This window comes from Pseudonaja textilis, chromosome 1, assembly GCF_049901715.1.
Source record: "Pseudonaja textilis isolate UNSWEBS1 chromosome 1, rPseTex1.2, whole genome shotgun sequence".
In the NCBI taxonomy this organism is placed as follows: Eukaryota; Metazoa; Chordata; class Lepidosauria; order Squamata; family Elapidae; genus Pseudonaja; species Pseudonaja textilis.
In genome coordinates, this window is record NC_141990.1 from 150,482,510 (window position 1) to 150,499,661 (window position 17,152).

A 17,152-nucleotide genomic window follows, 5' to 3' on the forward strand; every position below is an offset into this window, starting at 1 on the left:
TTATTTATTGGCATCTTTCCTCTGGGAGCAACAGACAATGTACATGGAACTTCCTTTTCCAACTTTTCCACCACATTCCTGAGAGGTAGGCTAACTTGAGAGAGTGTGGACTTGTGCACGTAATACTGTTTGTGTGTGTGTGGGAAAGAGAGAGACAGAGAGGGGAGAGAGAGAAAGAGAGGGGGCAGAGGAAGGGAGGGAAGGAGGGAGAGAGAGAGCTTTAATGTGTCAATATTGTTTTTTAATTCAGTGTTGGATCTATCTCTTTACATTCCTACATCCATGATGCTGAGAGAGCTGTCTGCAAGTATTTTAACAGCAATATATTACAGTTATTTCACATTGAAATAAATTGTAGAAAGATGTACATTTTTATTTAACTAAGGACAAATTATTCACAAAGTTGTCAGTAATTAAACTAGAAATTCCTGGTCCCATTTTTGTGTGGCTGTTTTGATACTTACCAATATTTTAATATTTGGTAAGTATCAAACCTGTCATTAATGTGTGCATTTGGATTTTTAGGTATTTTTAGACTGACCTTTCTCTGACAATCACATGGTTGCATCCATGAATCTTAAGCCTGATTTTTATGCTACTCAGTTGCAAATTGTTGACTAGTTAGGAAAACTTGAGAGAGGCAGGATGTGCTCCTGAGCTGGTCACATCTTTTAATTTAGAAACTGGAAGACAGGATCTTTCAAATGATCCTGATATTTGTAAGCTGCCATGGGAGTCATTTTGGCTAAGCAGTAGGAGAAACAATAAATGTTTTGGATGCATTTAAAATTCAAAACTGTGAAAATAAATTGGACCTGGACTCATTTCTCCATTTTGGATGACACTATTAAATCGATTAAATTGATCTTGGGAAATCATCTACTGAAAAGCTTGCTGTGGAATAAGCATTTTTAAAACAGATCTTTCAATGCCTGTGATAAGCTGCTTGGGAAAGCTCCAGTCTCGTGCTCCACCCGTCCAATTGTGCATGCAGAACTTAATGACAACACGGGAGTTGAACGTCTCCAAGACACTAGGACAATATTTGCCACATAGCAGACTAATTTAAGGAGTTTCCATCACGTGTGAAACACACAGTACACAGCCTTGTCATCCAACAGAAAAGAATCACCACAGGTCATAGAGAATCTTCATTGTTTTCCACAGCAATCTCTAGCAAACCCTGAAGCCCATCTAATGATGGGATTTGATCCAGGGATTGCTGAACCATCTTCGGGTCTCAGTTACAGATCTCAAGCACTTGGTAGAGTTCAACATTTCTGAAACTTATCTGACAGAAGGAGGAGGAGGAGAGAAGTCTAGTCAGTTCTCCATCTTTCAATTCACTAATCAAATGGTTGCAGATCATAGGTGGAGAGAGAGGCAGACAGAAAACCTTAGGTAAAATATTCAACAGTGCATCTGAGAAAAGCCCAGACTAAGTTGCTACCAAAAAACCCAATCCAATCCAATCCAAACCAAACCAAACCAAAAAGAATAACAATAAAAGCAGATTTTTTTTTAAGTTAGCCAATTCTCAATTCCAAGGAATTCCCTTTCCACCCACTAGTCTGACTCAGATAGCTTCTTAAATTTCCTATATCCTTAAATTCTAGTGAGTGAGAGGGAGAATCAAAGCATCAACATGCTTTATGCATTCGAAGTACCGTTGCGATGAGTAAAAAGTAGAATGTGATGGCTCTTTTTCAAGTCCTGGTTTAACAGACCAACGAACAAATGTTTTCCCCGTGGGTTTTTTTGTTTTTTGTTTTAAATTTACAAACGCTAAGGCGACTTTCAAATGGCAGCAATAAATGACGATTCGTCTTATGTTTTTATTTGTAACCCTGCTGCCGGCGAACTGCGAGAGCAACCTACCCTTCTGAAAAGGGACGAAAGCCGCTCACAGAAGCGAATTTCAAACAAACCTAAGCGGGGGAGCTCAGAGACCATGTGATTTCGAGAGTAGGAATCCTTGGAGGAATGTGATACTGATCGTGGGGCCGAGGGCATTCCCAGGGGATGTGGACGGACCCGGGCGTCTCGCCTCTCATCTCAGCCTTGCCTCGAGTTCCACAAAATCAAGAGAACTCGGCCGCGGATTGGAGGACCGGAGCTCTCTCTTTGCTCCCCCCACCCTCCCCGGGGCTTGTTCTCTGCCTTCGAGAAAAAGGAGGAATTCTCCAGGGTGCTGAATCCGTTCCGCGCGGCCAAGGCTTGCCTCTGCTCCGCGCAAGCCTTTCGCCAGCCAGCTGAAGAGGGCGCCTCCAAGTGATTGGCAGCCCTGCGGCCTCACTTGGCTTTCTTTTCGCCGTCGCGCTGTATTATAGACGAGGAGGAGCTGAAAAATGCAGATCTGGCATCACACGCACACACGCACACGCACCCATCGGAATAATTCCACGAGCAGCCAGCCCCTCGGATTTCCCCCTCTCCTCGAGACTGTGAGATACTAAAGCAGAGCACCGCTTAATTGGTTGTCTGCAGCCAGCCCGCTGACCGGTCCCCTTAGAGTATCCATATTATCCTTTGCTTAGCTTTTTATTCCCGTTACTGAGCCCACGAATATTGCCTTGCACTCCCTGTCCGAAAAAGCCATGAAGACAGGCACTGTTCCATGCTGCAAGACAGCTGGCCTCTTTTTACTGGGGTTCCTTCGCTTTGCCTTTGCATCTCAAAGGGCCATCTATACCAATCATTTTTTCGTGGAGTTTCACAAAGCGGGAGAAGCAGAAGCCAAGCAACTTGCTGCAGAATACGGCTTTAACGGGGTCAGGAAGGTAAGATCCCTATTCTCCTCTCGTTCTTCCTTCTTTTCTCTCTCTCCCTCCAGACCATTTAGTTCTGCATGATGTTTATGAATTTGTTCTGCAAAGTTGGCATGATCTGTGTCTGCATTTCAGTGCTCAGGAAGAGGATTAGGGGGAAAAAAGAGTTCTTTGAAACTCTTGTTAGGCTAGGTTGATTGTTCCTAACCTAAATGGCTCCTCCTAAATATTTTTAGCACAGTTTTCTTTTTCTTTTCTTTTTTTGGGAGGAGAGTTGGCTCTCTATGCCTGTGCTTGTAGCTACAACAGTTTAAAGAATGATTCATTCTTTGAAGCTTACACTTTGATCATGTCCACTAAGTTAGGAGCAATACAGAGATCCTCATGGAAGATTCTTCTCTTTCTTTGACTTCTAAGGTTTAAAAAGTCAATATGCAAAAACCCCATGACACAATATTTTAAATTGGATGCTTTGTTTTTAAACCACATGAATTAGAACGAAAAGATCTTTTCTCTACTGATTCGTTTTGTGTCAGTGGATCCACGCTGTATTGGTAGAGCCTACCTATTCAGCAGCCTTCTCCATTTGCCACAAGAAGGGGTCAGCTGCACTAGTCATTACTGATGGCCAGAACTGTCTTTAATTCAAGAACCTTTCCAAGCTTTCATTTGGGAATCTCATAACAAGTCTACCTTGACTTTTCCTTTTGTTTCAAACAATTTCTGTTCTGTAATCTCTTGGAAGTAGAGAACATGTGCCAGCAATAGCTAATTAATGCTCCTTAACTGTAACCAAGTATCCATGCACACTAAAAATAGAACACGGGTAATATAACATACCAAGTTTATGCATGGAGTTGGAAAAAAAAACTATAGTGTCTAACAGCAGTGGGGGGATCCGAAGACAAGATAAGCTGCTTATGGTATCATTGCATACAAATGACTCCAGTGTGCCTTTCAAACCTTTCCTTTCTGTACCTGAGAATGGAAACAAGCAGTGACTTCATGTCAAGAATGAAATGAATTCCATTTAATTAAACAACGATGATAGAATCTTTGCTCTTACGTAATTCCTCTACAATATTGGTGAAGTCCTTATTTATATAAAATACAAGAACCCAGCAAAGATGTACCTAGTAAAAACCAATTTCATCATATTATTTCCCCCCACCCAATGATTATGCAAGAAGGACCTGAAATAACTTCTACTGCAGGCAATGGGCTTCTCCCTGTTTACTTCAATAGGATTATGCTCCCAAAAGAATGTCTGGAGAATGGGAAATTGCAAAGAAAGAAAGAAAAGAAAAGAAAAGAAAAGAAAAGAAAAGAAAGAAAGAAAGAAAGAAAGAAAGAAAGAAAGAAAGAAAGAAAGAAAGAAAGAAAGAAAGAAAAGAAAAAGAAAAAGAAAGAAAAGAGAATTCATAATGTTTGCCTAACTTAAGGGGGTTTATTTTAGCCGGCATGAACTCAGTCAGATAGGAATACATTAAAAAAGGAAGGAAAACCCAATAACCTCTGGTTTAATTCTGTGGCTGTCTGATAGATTTGGCATTTCTGAAATGTTCTGTTTGATGAGGGAGAGGCATTTTGGAATTGCCAGAGTTCTGGGGAAGAATGCTTATGGACAAATATCTATCTGTAACCCTAGCTTCTTTGAACTAAATGAAATAAGTTTAGTTCTTAGAGTACTTTCTGATTTCTTCTCAGACTCACTCTCCTCCACTCTTTTTTTTTTCCCTTCGATTTTGAGAAATGGCTTTTTGCTAGGTCTACTTTGTTCTTATTCTCTTCTGTCACATTATCACTTCTTTTCTGCTCATTAGATGGAAAAAAAGTAAGATCGGGGCAGAAATGTTCATGAAAAAGATACCTAGAGACCAATGAATATTTGGGAACTAAATGAGACCCAGATTATCACTGTGCACATATAAAAAGGGTGTAACCTCAAAAGAATACTAATTTTTCCCCATATGCCTTACTACAAGGAACCATGTCTGAGTTCATTTCCTTCTATTGTTACTTAGTAGGAGCTTATCTAAGCATCATTTCCTTTTCATAGAAGGAAGGAAACAAGACAGTTTATTTTTATATACAAATTAGACTGCAAGTTCCATGTAAAATATGTTCTGATAAATGTTAATTTTGAGTAGATATATGCAAGTTGTATATTAACCAACTAAGTTAAAAAGAAACCAACCATCACCACCATTGCCAGAACTGGCTAGCAAACTCATAATGAAGCTCTGTATGGCTGATCTTAGTAACATTTTCCTTATAACTGTTGGAATGCAATCGCAACCTTTTATAATTGCATAAGTCTTATTGAGTTGAGTGACTCTTATCCTTAGTTGATGAGTTCACAATCAAAGGCCTACTTCCTACTAGTCCTGCACATGAACAACAGGAAAATTAAAGCATTAGCCTATATGGAAACTATATCAATAAGTAGTGGGATTTTTTTTTCTTTTGCCTTCCTTCCCCCTCATTGCATATCATATTTCAAGGGAGGAAAAACAAGCACTCCATTATTTATAAGACATATCTTTCATTTTCTATCGACTCCAGCTCTGCGCCAGATGAAACTCAAGATGAAGTCCTTGGTTTCTCCTTTCTATTAAAAGCAACTCAAATGCTCTTTCTAAACTGCCTTGCTCCCCAGGAACATTTCTACTAAGTTCTAACAGAGATTTCCAACAGTCAATGTGACTAGGATAATTTCCAACAGTCAATGTGACTAGGATGATTTCTCCTACAAGCATGAATTTAACTGAGTTATTTTGCTTTCTTTATACTCATCATCGCAATGGGGAGTTTGTGGTGGAAAGGCAGCAGGAGGAATCTACCGTAGGCTATTTCCAAAATTGCCTGTAATTTACTTGATTCTGTTTCTCATTTTACAGTATGCTGGTGTTAATGGGAATGAGCCAAGAATAGAGATGTAAGAGATACCTCAAAAATAAAAATAACAAATTCCTAGGGAAAAGGAGGATACAAGTTAAATTTTGGTTAATAATTCCTTCCAGAAAAAGCTATGCTACCTGAATAATTTGCAACTTTGATCCCATTTTTTTTTCAAATTCATGCTTGTTTGGGAGTTTTTTAAATGGCCTCCCATACAAGTAGCATTGGATTGCTTCTAGCACAGTGGCTTTTGTCAGTGAAAGAATATGTGCCTACTTTTTCTTCTGCATGCTAAAACCGACATGGAGCTAGTTTATTCCCCCCCCCGAAACTCTCCCACCCACCTCTACCATGTAACAAATTATTTTTAATAGTATTCACTCCTACGTGGTTATTTGGGGGGATTTCTCATTATTTTAGAATAACTCTTCCTTATAAAAAATATATGATGCTAGCCTGCACAGACAACTCAAAATCTGTGGGCCCACAGGAAAATGGTTACATAACTGATAATGCTTTTTTTGTGTATGCATTGTATGTCTGGTTTTCAGCTCAACTGAGACACTGAAGATAGATGATAGATATTTATTAGAAAGGGGGTGGAATCATCATATGTTAATGATTAATATTAAAACAACACTGATAAACCCTTATAATGTGATGAAATAGGGGAACTATTAAGTTTAATGAGAAAGTGAAGAACACAATACCAAAAACCAACAACAAAAGATAAAATAATTGTAACACAAACCTATTCAACTACTTTAATCATTACCAAATTAATATCACCTTTATGATTCCAAAGTGGTGCTTTTTTCTTACAGGGAACTGTTTCTATAGCTGCTTGTTGGAATAAATATCCAGAGCATTAACCACTTTTCAAAATGGCAAATGCTGTAGTTTTCAGAGCATCAAGAACTGGATTGGAGTAGGTCTTTCTGTGACGTGTCATGGGCTACTCTTGAAAATCTGGGACGAAGGGGCAGAGACAGGATAAACACCACATTTGTTTAATTGTTTAATTGATTAACTAAAGTAATATATGTTTAAATGTAATACAAAAAAGACAGTTAAGTAATTGGAATTAATACAGTTGCTATCTATCTATCTATCTATCTATCTATCTATCTATCTATCTATCTATCTATCTATCTATAATTATTTTTCCCATCTGTCACATTCAAAATTACAACTCCCAGGCAATTTTGGGTGGGAATCTGAGGAAGGCATGAGATTACTATAGATGTGAGGCTATAATTTGTATAAACCTCACTTCCTAAAACTATATGTGAACAAGTATTTCTACAACATAATCCAGTGCTTGCTGGAATATGTGGAAGTCACAAAGGAAAAGTAGACAACCATATGCTATGTAGTACATTTCCCTGACTTCTTCATCTGGAGCACATTAGTGAGGCTTCATCCAGCTTCATTCCCAGATTTGCCACTGTGAATTGGGATCTAAAACCCAATTTCAGGGTTTGAAATTGTTACTGAGGCCAATGTATTCAACTCGCAAGCATCACAATAAACACATTGCTCCTTTGGACAATTTTTAAATATTGTACAGGCAAGAAAATGTTTCTTTTTTCCCCACAATAACCCCCACCCACCAAACTGTGGTTCCTGGAATACACTTGTGTGACTAATTGCTACTTCACTGATAATGGTCTATTCCTGGATGAAATAACACTGTATTGTTAACTAGGGTGACTTCATACATCCATACATTTTATACCCCAGGAGTGCCATCAGAGGTAAGACGATGGCAGAAGTCTACAGCCCAATACAGAAGAATGAACAGGGAGATCAGCAAGCATAAATCTTTTCAGACTGGTAAAACACATTCATGCTAAAAACAACCCCTCCTAATTGCATTATTATTTGATGTGCTGCTTTCTGAACATGAATCAAGCATCTTTGGGGATAGCCTGCTATTGGAAAGATCTGGGATTCTGCTTATTTAACAGCAAGCTTTTAGACTGCATTCCCAGGAATAAAAATGAGAATACTTGAAAAGCAAGGTATATCTTGTCTGGGATCCCTTTCCCACTACAAGTTAATTAGATACTTTTGAAAACTGGTCTTGCTCTTAGATATACTTCCACATATCCACTGTTTGCTCCTCGGCAAATGATAATTAGATGTATGTTGTCCTAAAACATAGCAAATCCATTTAGTCATCATGGTTAATAACCACTGATGGCTCACATTCTTCTTTGGATTGATATCCTCTCCTCCTGCACTTCAAAGCCATGTAAGCCATTGAACATCATAGCATCTTGTGGCAGAGGGTTCCATGAATCAATGTAAGCTGCATGAAGAAAACCTTCCCTTTTGTTCATCCTGAAATTCTTCTCATTTTAGGAACAGTGCTTGACAGGGATTGTTCCAAACTTAAAATTGTGTTTGGGTGGAATTATAAATGATAAAATACGACCTTACATTACTTTCCTCAGCCTGGTGCCCTAAGCAGGAGGTAGCTATTGTCCATCTGTCCTGCTTGCAAGTTTTTCATAGGTATCTGGTTATCCAAATGCTCAAAGAGTTGCTCAACAGCATACCTGCTCAACATTTTTCTTATGAGCATATCTAAGATATAGGACTGTAGAAATCCTGCCTAGCAGAGAGATTCTACTTAGTTTTGATAATTTCTTCACAGAATATAAATGCATAATTATTTAGCACGTATTCAATTTTTATAGATTATATTCACTTGTAAGCAATTTGTTTGTTTAAATATTTATGATGCTTGGTAGATGAAATACTCGGCTCTTTGCCCTGAAGAAATGAGCTGAGAATCTTTCTTCCTCCTTCACCTTTCTTTAGCTTTGTTACTTTAATTTAATAAAAAAAGTAATAATAATGGATGGATGGATATAGAAAACTACTAGTCAAAGGTCAATGATTCCTGCAGGAAAATTAATTAAAAGGATCTGTTTGTTTTACACAATTGATGTAATAAAGGAATAGTAGTTTATCAGCATGCACAAGATTAACCTCAATTTATATGAGCAATAAATAGCTGTCATTTATTAATTGATATTAACTACCAATCTGTTCCTTTCTTTGATAGAGGCATGTTTTGTTACTAAACTTTGCTCTGAACTGGGAGACCTTAATTATTTACATCAGGCGGAAGACACTCTCTTCCTTTTTTAAACCATGACTTCTACTATATCTCTGTAAATTAGCAACTAGTATAAATTATAGTTTTAGATATATCTTGTTTTAGGTTATAGATGTTAATTCCATTGCCTTTATTTTTTAATTTATGGTAGTTAAAGATTCACATTGAATAAAATGGTCTACTTGCCCTTATATGCCCATTACTGGAAGGACAAATTGGATATGGGCTGGAAATAATAAAGACCACACACTAGTACCAAACTTGCATTTTTAAAATTTCAACCAAAAAATTCTTTCACAAATATAGTTTCTACAAAAAGTAATAGATCAGCAACAATTGGCAACCAGCAATGCTGGGCGATGGCATTTTTCCCTCCCTTAACATTATAGTTGGAATGATTCTCTTGCATTGACGTAAGTAAGAACTGTTTTCATACCATTGATCCATCACTGTAAATGTGTACATGGATTTTTAGTGAATTGTGACAATGGAGTTGGTACCCTCAGAATCATCTGTAAACTACTGGTATTTCTACTTCCACAGTTCCAGAAAGACTAGGAAGAAAAAGAAGCACTGTTTTTTTTTTCAGCTCAAAGGCAATTAAATAGGCAATTAAAATCAAAACAATTGTGTTTAGAATTTGTGTACATGCTTTGTTCACTCCAGAATGGGAAAAAATATGGTACATGTATGGATAATATTTTCTTGTCTTTGATAACTACCTTAAAGCAAGAAAAGATGACTACAGCTTCGCATTTCAGTTGCCCAGACTGGAAAGAGAGCTCCAAAATCCCAAGGAAAATCTGGTGACGGAAACTGTTTCTCTTTTCTTTGTCAGCCTCTAAAGCCGGTTCTTTCTAACCTCATCCAAAGGTGAAGGAACTGTAGGATTGCAACCAAGGTTCCAAAATCAATTCCCCCCAGCCTTCCAGCATGCTTTTTAACATGACATCATCTGTCCAAATTTGGAACTGGTTTAAATTTATTGTCCCTTCCCTGAAACTCGCTGGTCCTTTAGAAAGGAAAATGGTTTAGAAATGAATAAGGTAAATGAAACAGGAATGCTTTTCCTGTGAGAAGGAACCCTGCTGAGCATTGGCTATTACAAAACCTCCAATATCTCGTTACACAATGAATGCCCCAGAAGGCATCGAGGACACATAGGAAGCCAGAGAAGCACTTATAGCATCTTTCTAATAAAAAAGAACAGAAGAAGAGATGGCCTTCTGGTAGAACTTTTGCTAGTGATGAAAACAGATAATGTTCCCTATCAAGAGATACGTTTTAGAAGTTACACCAGATATATGTCTATTTAATAAGTGCACTGAAGTGAAATTACAGACATCGGACTATGTTAGGAGTTCTCTTTCTAAATAAATAATTTTCATGGCAAGAACTCTACCCAGGGTCGCTTAAAGCCAGCAACAGTAGAGAATGTCTCCAGTTGCATGTCTTTCATTGTGTCTTGATCTGCAAGGGCATAGAAATGGATCAGGTTTGTTGACATGGTATGAAAAGTATCATATATGATTTTGCTTTTCAAACTATTAGTTAGGCAGTTTCTGAGCAGAACAGGTTGTATTCTCTTTCTGTCTCTGAAAGTCTCTATGCAAAAATGTTTGTAGAGTCCTACTGCAATTTTGGGAGGAGGGGGAGATAGAATTGTTGTTGATATTAGTCTGATGTTTCCTGGTTAATCATATTCACTGGAATCCATTTCAGGCCAACCAGACTCAACTTCCAGAAGAGTGATTTAGAAAATTTACTTCCTCATGCTCTCAAATCATGCACAACTCCATGAAATATCTTTCTGTTAATGTTTGCTTGATTCTGATCTATGCCTTGCATCTAATTCATCCAATAAAAAGAAATGGTTTCTAAGCATCGCAGCCGTTTCTGCACCAAACTTGATACCACCATTATATCTTCAAGTGTATTGACAATCAGAAGTTCCAAGGAATTCTAAATCTTGTAGAATTGCAATGAAACAGATATCGTATTATTCCATCAGTGACAAAAGGCTTAGCACCATCTTAGACACTAACAGGTTGATGACATGGATGATTGTAGGCCAATCGGATTTCTTTTCTAGAAGAGGACTAATCAACCACAGTATATTGTTACTGTTTAGGTTGTCTGGAGTGGTTACTTTCACTGAGATTTATCAGACTGAAACAAAGGGCATCTAGCTGTCTATTATTTAATATGCTTTGAATTATTTACTGGAAGCTTTACTGGCAGGAAGGTTTGGTTCTTTTGATCGCCAAGGAAGCCAGTGTTTCTCCATGAATGTGTGAAAACCAACAACTTGTAACTGAAAGATAAAGATCCCAAGCGGTCTGAACCCTGAGTGCCTTTGAAGCTTACTGGAATGCATCAAGCAAAAAAAAAAAAAAAAGCGCTATTCATTTTTTTTTTGTGAGAAGAGTGAGTACAGCACCTGTTTCTGGAGTTACATTTACTTTAGTTAGCTAAATAATTAACCATGTTCTGTGTATAGCACAGCTGGTGTTGAGCCATGAGGTGGGAGAATATCATGGTTGGCATTTTTTTTTTTGTTCTTGGGAACCATATGCTGCTCTTGCTAAAAATGGCTTCTTCGTTAGAGTCTTTTTTGTATCAGTATGTTTGTTTTCTTCTGTCTCTCTCAGGCAGAGTTCACTCATTCTGCTAGAATGGAGTAAATATATATATATATATATATATATATATATATATATATATATATATATATATATGGGACTAAAATTTTTGGACTAAAATTTTTGGTTCTTCAAAACAGGTTTAGGAATCAGACAATATAGAAATGATAAATTGTAGGCCCCTTAGAAGCTTAATTCATGTATCTAACATCTCAGAAACAAGAAAAAGAGAATAAAAGTGTAGAAAAAGAGCCACTGATATTCAGTGTTTGTCGCTGACTTTTAATGTCATGATTGACAGGTTGCTGTCATGTGACGTTTCGTGATGTTTTTCCCATTTGCGGAGCTGGGGTGGGTGGGGCATGTGCGTGATGTATGCAGTCCATGGGCCACCAATTTGTGGGCCACCCTGCTGTAACGTGTCCTCTTTTAGGGAAGATGAGCCTATGTTTGAAGGCGTTCTCCATTTGAAGGACAGTCCACCTGGGCATAAAGAAAAAGGATCAGTTGAGCAGGATCAGGGAAATCAAGTTGCCTATCAGCATCTGATAACAGCCTAAGCAAGAAACAGGTCATAGCATTCCTTATTCTGGCAAAATGACTTGCATTGAAATATAAAATACGTCCATCATTTCTATATATCCTCAACTGAACACAGAAGTGAATATGAATATCTGAAACACCACTCTATTCCCTTTTTTCCTCCATTAGGGTATATATTTCCTCTGGTTTTGGGGTTGTGTAGGTGGCCCTTTTATGTATGTTATAAAAGGGCCACCTACACAACACCAAAACCAAAGGAAATATATAATATTTAATAATAATAATATTATAATATAATATTATATTTAATATAATAAAATATAAATTGTATTAAATTTCAAAAATAGAAATAAAAATTAATGAGCAAAAAGAAAGAGAATAGAAAACAAATAAAGAAACAGAAACCAAGATACAAATGTTATAAGATAAAGGAAAGTAGAAAACAAATTACTTTTTACTTTCTTTGGTACAGACATAAAAATACATCCAACTCTAAAATTAACAATAGCCTACATTATTTCTATAATGATATATAATTCCAATCATCAAATCCCCAAATCAAAGTTTCATTTCTCTCCATTCTTTGCAAAAAGTCCAAAAGTGGCTTTCAAGTAGAATAAAATTGGTCAACGTATTTTCTTTAATCAGAGTTATCAATTTTGCCACCTCTGCCAATTCCATCAATTTAATTCTCTATTCTGTTATTGCATGTCCTTCCACCTTCGTGCATATGAAAGTCTCACTACTGTTATCTTATATAAATAGCATTTTGGGGTGGCCTTGTGACCATTCCAAAATGATAAACACAAAGATACATGAAAAGATGGTGTTCATCTCATTTATGCCATTCCCTCTTTATCTGAAATGTAACTGATAACATCAAATAAAATAATTGGCACTAGTTATAGTTTAATCAAAACCTTGGTATATATTTCTACTAGATTGCATTCTTTTTCTTTTTGGCTTTACCAGCGATGCTATTGTCATTTCTCCCCACCCCTACTTTGAAAAGGAGATAAAGAGAGGAAGAGAATGAGAAGGATTGCCCACTTTGAACAGTTATTTATATACTTCATTCTAAATATTTTACATTGGTCATCAATAAATTTCATATCAATCCAGCCATCTATCTGTCACACTTTTCTTTTGCCTTCTCCCTATCCTGTATCTCTTTGTGTTCTTCATTTGCTGTACTTCTTCAAAAGTCATGGATAGAATTCCTATTTGTCTTAATAAGTATGGCATAGCTGCCACTAGTTTACCTAGTTGTGCCCTTATTTGTTGCCTTATTACATTTTTATCCAAAGATCATGGGAGGATATGAAAGTTTCCACTCACCTTTTCTTTTACCTTACAACATCTTTGTGAGGTGATTAAGCCAAAAGATCATGACCGATCTGCATTCATCCTGGGATCTATGACCAAGGGTTTTTAAACAATCTGAACTTTGCAGTACTTGTTAAACCATCTATTAAACAATGATTGACTTTAATAACACTGAGAAACACAACATACCTGAATGTTTTAAAATAAATTATCGGCTTACCATTTCTGACTTTTTGCGGTTGGTTAGTATAAGGTGTGATGGTGAAAATACTGTAATATAGGGTGTTTGCTAGGCTGATTTGCTCTTGCTGATGTCATCTTTCAGAAATGCCAACGCTCTTAACACCTGTTGAGTAACTTGCTTATGAAAACTATCAATGGTATAAAGAAGGTGGTGATATATATAAAACCTAAATGTCTTCACTTCTAAATAAGGCTCCATGTGTTTTGCCTTTTTATAAGTAATTAAAATGTATCATAAAGTGTCATTCACTTCAAATTGCCTTTCAGGATTTTGGTGTAAATCATATGAGTATCAGCCCTGAAAATCTAAAACTTGAAATAAACAGTTCCTGTTTGATTGACATAACTAATTGAGCCATTAACCACCAATTTCTAAAGTGCACATTTTAATTAGATTTTAATGGCTGTCTTCTTTAAGAAAGAGTAATCAATGCCACTGAAACTGGAACAATTTAGACTTTTAGATCTTTCTTCATGAATCTTTGGGTTGATGTTCAGGAACATTTTTCAAGCTGTAAACAGGATCAGACAATTTGAACCATTTGCTTGCCAAAAAGAACACTGCCAAACCATTTGCAAATCAAGTGGGAGAAAGGTTGGCCAGGTAGCTAAACCTGTGCCTTCCCTTGGTGAAAAAATCTGTAGACAAAAAGTGAACCAATTCTGAAAGAACTGGCAAAGCCCGCATTTTCTAGTTTTCTTTGCACAAGCCACTGAACCTGACATTTGGTTTGCTTGAAAATATGGTCAGCTTAGCTATTTTGGAATGAAAACAGGATATTGGATTCAGAACTGTCCACTTGGAGAAGGTATAAAAAAAAATCAAGATAGCGGCTTCAACTTTGTGACTTAAGCCCTGCTCTTTTTAAATGTGTGGCACACACCTCACACGCATGTAGAAAAGGGATGGGGCCTTCAATTCCACCTTTCTCACCACCAAATTATTATTTTTTACTCTTCCTCATGAATGCTCCTTTTTTTCTTTCCTGTTCATTAATTAATTGGTGTGATGATCTCTGATCATCTGATGTGGATTATATTTCCTAGCAGCTGCAGTCTTACCTGGGTATAGTTTTCATTTTAATATAATTTAAAAAGTTGGGTTATTACACTAATGCCAGGACTATACATCTATATCTTATCTATACCTATACCTATACCTATATCTATACCTATACCTATATCTATACCTATACCTATACCTATACCGATATCTATCTATCTATCTATCTATCTATCTATCTATCTATCTATCTATCTATTGTCTATCTATCTATCTATCTATCTATCTACCTATCTATCTATCTAACTATCTATCTATCTATCATCTATCTATCATCTATCTATCTATCATCTATATCTATCTATCTATCTATCTATCTATCTATCTATCTATCTATCTATCTATCTAATATATATGCACATATTAATATGATTCCATGACATTTATCCACATCATCATTTGTCCTATATATCTATGAGCAATTTCTTTTAAAATTTGCACACTGCCCAGCTTCCAGAGAGTCTGCTCAATTCGCAACATACAAACAAAGGGAAAATAACTAAAAAAATAATATTACCACAAAGAGATTAAGCTGTACATTAAGTGTCCTCCCAATTTTTCTCCAAGGCTTTGTATTTCTAAAGGCAGAATGTTGCAATGCAATAACACTTAAAGTGCAATAAAATTGAATAAAATAAATAAATAAAATTAAATACACAGGCAACCATACTAGATTTTTAACTAGCTAGGCAGAAACCAACAGCAAGACCTAATTTCCTAATAAGCAATGCAGCATGTTGACTGCCCTTAGACCTGTTTGAACTTTTTTTAAAAAAATATGCCTTTTCAATTTATCTAATTAAGCCATTTTGTTGGATTCAAAACATCACTAAAGGCAGACATGTCTTTTTAAACACTTCTAGTTTAAATCATAAGATATTTAACAGTTTTTGGAGACTCAGCATCATAATAGTTTGTGGAAAGAAATAACAGAGTCTTCTGGCATCTGAATCAACATCAACTGTATTTCAGGTACTGCATAAGCTTTCTTGGATCAGAGTGATTACAACTGAGGCATGAAGTATTATCCTGTTTAAGGCATATAGATGCAGTCTTGCTATTATGATACAGAATCAAGCATGGCATGAAATAAGGTCTAGACAGTGATAATTACATAAAGAAAGCAGCCACTTATACAGCAGTGGCTGACAATGTCAATCTTGCATTGTTGTGACAAACTGGCTGGTTTTGAGAAAGCATGGAAACATTAAAAAGTCCTCTGTGGCTTTTCAGAGGTCCCCAAAAGGACATGCCAATGTGTTATTTAAAACTAATCCTTTCAAACAGTACAGCACAACCACATTAATCCCTGCTTCCCACATTTCTCATTGTGTAAAAAAAAAGATCATGAGTATTTCATTAGGAGGTAGCTCAAGTAGGTCACCGTCCTTTTCATTGCCATGGTTTGAAAGAAGATTGCAGAATAACACTGATAAAAATGGAGAGGAGCAGCTAAGCAGGAGGATGTGAATTAGTTTGGGCAAGAAAGTGCATCGAGATGTTCAGCATAGATGAAACTGTTCTGCCAGAGCAGTCTCGTGGAAGAATACACATGCTTGCTCTCTCAACCTTATCCGCCTATCTAAAAGATGTGCGTCAGTAGCGTGGGTCCAACAACCCATTGTTAACGCTTTGAAATGTCAAGAGAGACTAGCTTTAGAAAAGATTTGTTCATCTCTCTCTATATATTTTTTGTCCACAAAAAATGCAAAGCCTGACCTAGTTTTGCTTTAATTCCGTTTTTAATTCTTTGCTGCCCAGAGTTATGAAACTGAGATGGCAGCCATACAAATTAATAAAGAAACAAGCAAATATAACCTAAATACTGGCCTAGATTCGAAATTATTTATCTGCTCACAGATAATTTTTCAGGGGACTATCTTACAGGATCACATTTCCTTAACTTTGAACTGAACAAAAGCCAAGTTAAAGAATTAGAGTAGAGTAGAGTAGAGTAGAGTAGAGTAGGGTAGGGTAGGGTAGGGTAGGGTAGGGTAGAGTAGGGTAGAGTAGAGTAGAATAACAGAGTTGAAAGGGATGGTGGAGGTCTTCTAGTCCAATCCCCTGCTTAGACAGGAAACCCTATACCATTTCAGACAACATGGTTGCACAATCTCTTCTTAAAAACTTCCAGTGTTGGAGCATTCCCAACTTCTGGAGGCAAGTTGTTCTGTTGATTATTTGTTCTGTCAGGAAATTTATTCTTAGTTCTAGGTTGCATCTCTCCTTGATTAGTCTCCATCCTTGATTAGTTTCCATCCATTGCTTCTTATCCTGCCCTCGGGTGTTTTCCTCTTCTTTGTGGCAACACCTAAGATATCAGAACATTGAAATCTGGTATGTTCCAAGGATAAATAAAAAATATCCAGCTAACACAGCAAGAGAAATGATTAATACTCCTGTAATTATGAGAAATATCATGAATAACAATTCACTTCCCCAAAGTATAGAAATTTCAGTGATGCTCTACTGAGTTTGGTGTTTTGGAAGGAGATAATTTAGGGCTTCTGACACTACTATTATATCTATGTTTACA

At 36.7% G+C, this 17,152-nt stretch overlaps 1 protein-coding gene across 1 annotated transcript in view; it reads left to right on the plus strand.

The window, feature by feature from the left end:
- Positions 1–2,068: 2,068 nt before the first annotated feature.
- PCSK2 (proprotein convertase subtilisin/kexin type 2) overlaps positions 2,069–17,152 on the plus strand; it is a 105,075-nt gene continuing 89,991 nt past the window's right edge. Inside the window, exon 1 of the mRNA XM_087919281.1 lies at positions 2,069–2,780. Within this exon, the coding sequence (XP_087775407.1) occupies positions 2,598–2,780 (183 nt within the window). The 5' untranslated portion in view covers positions 2,069–2,597. The remainder of the gene's footprint in view (positions 2,781–17,152) is intronic.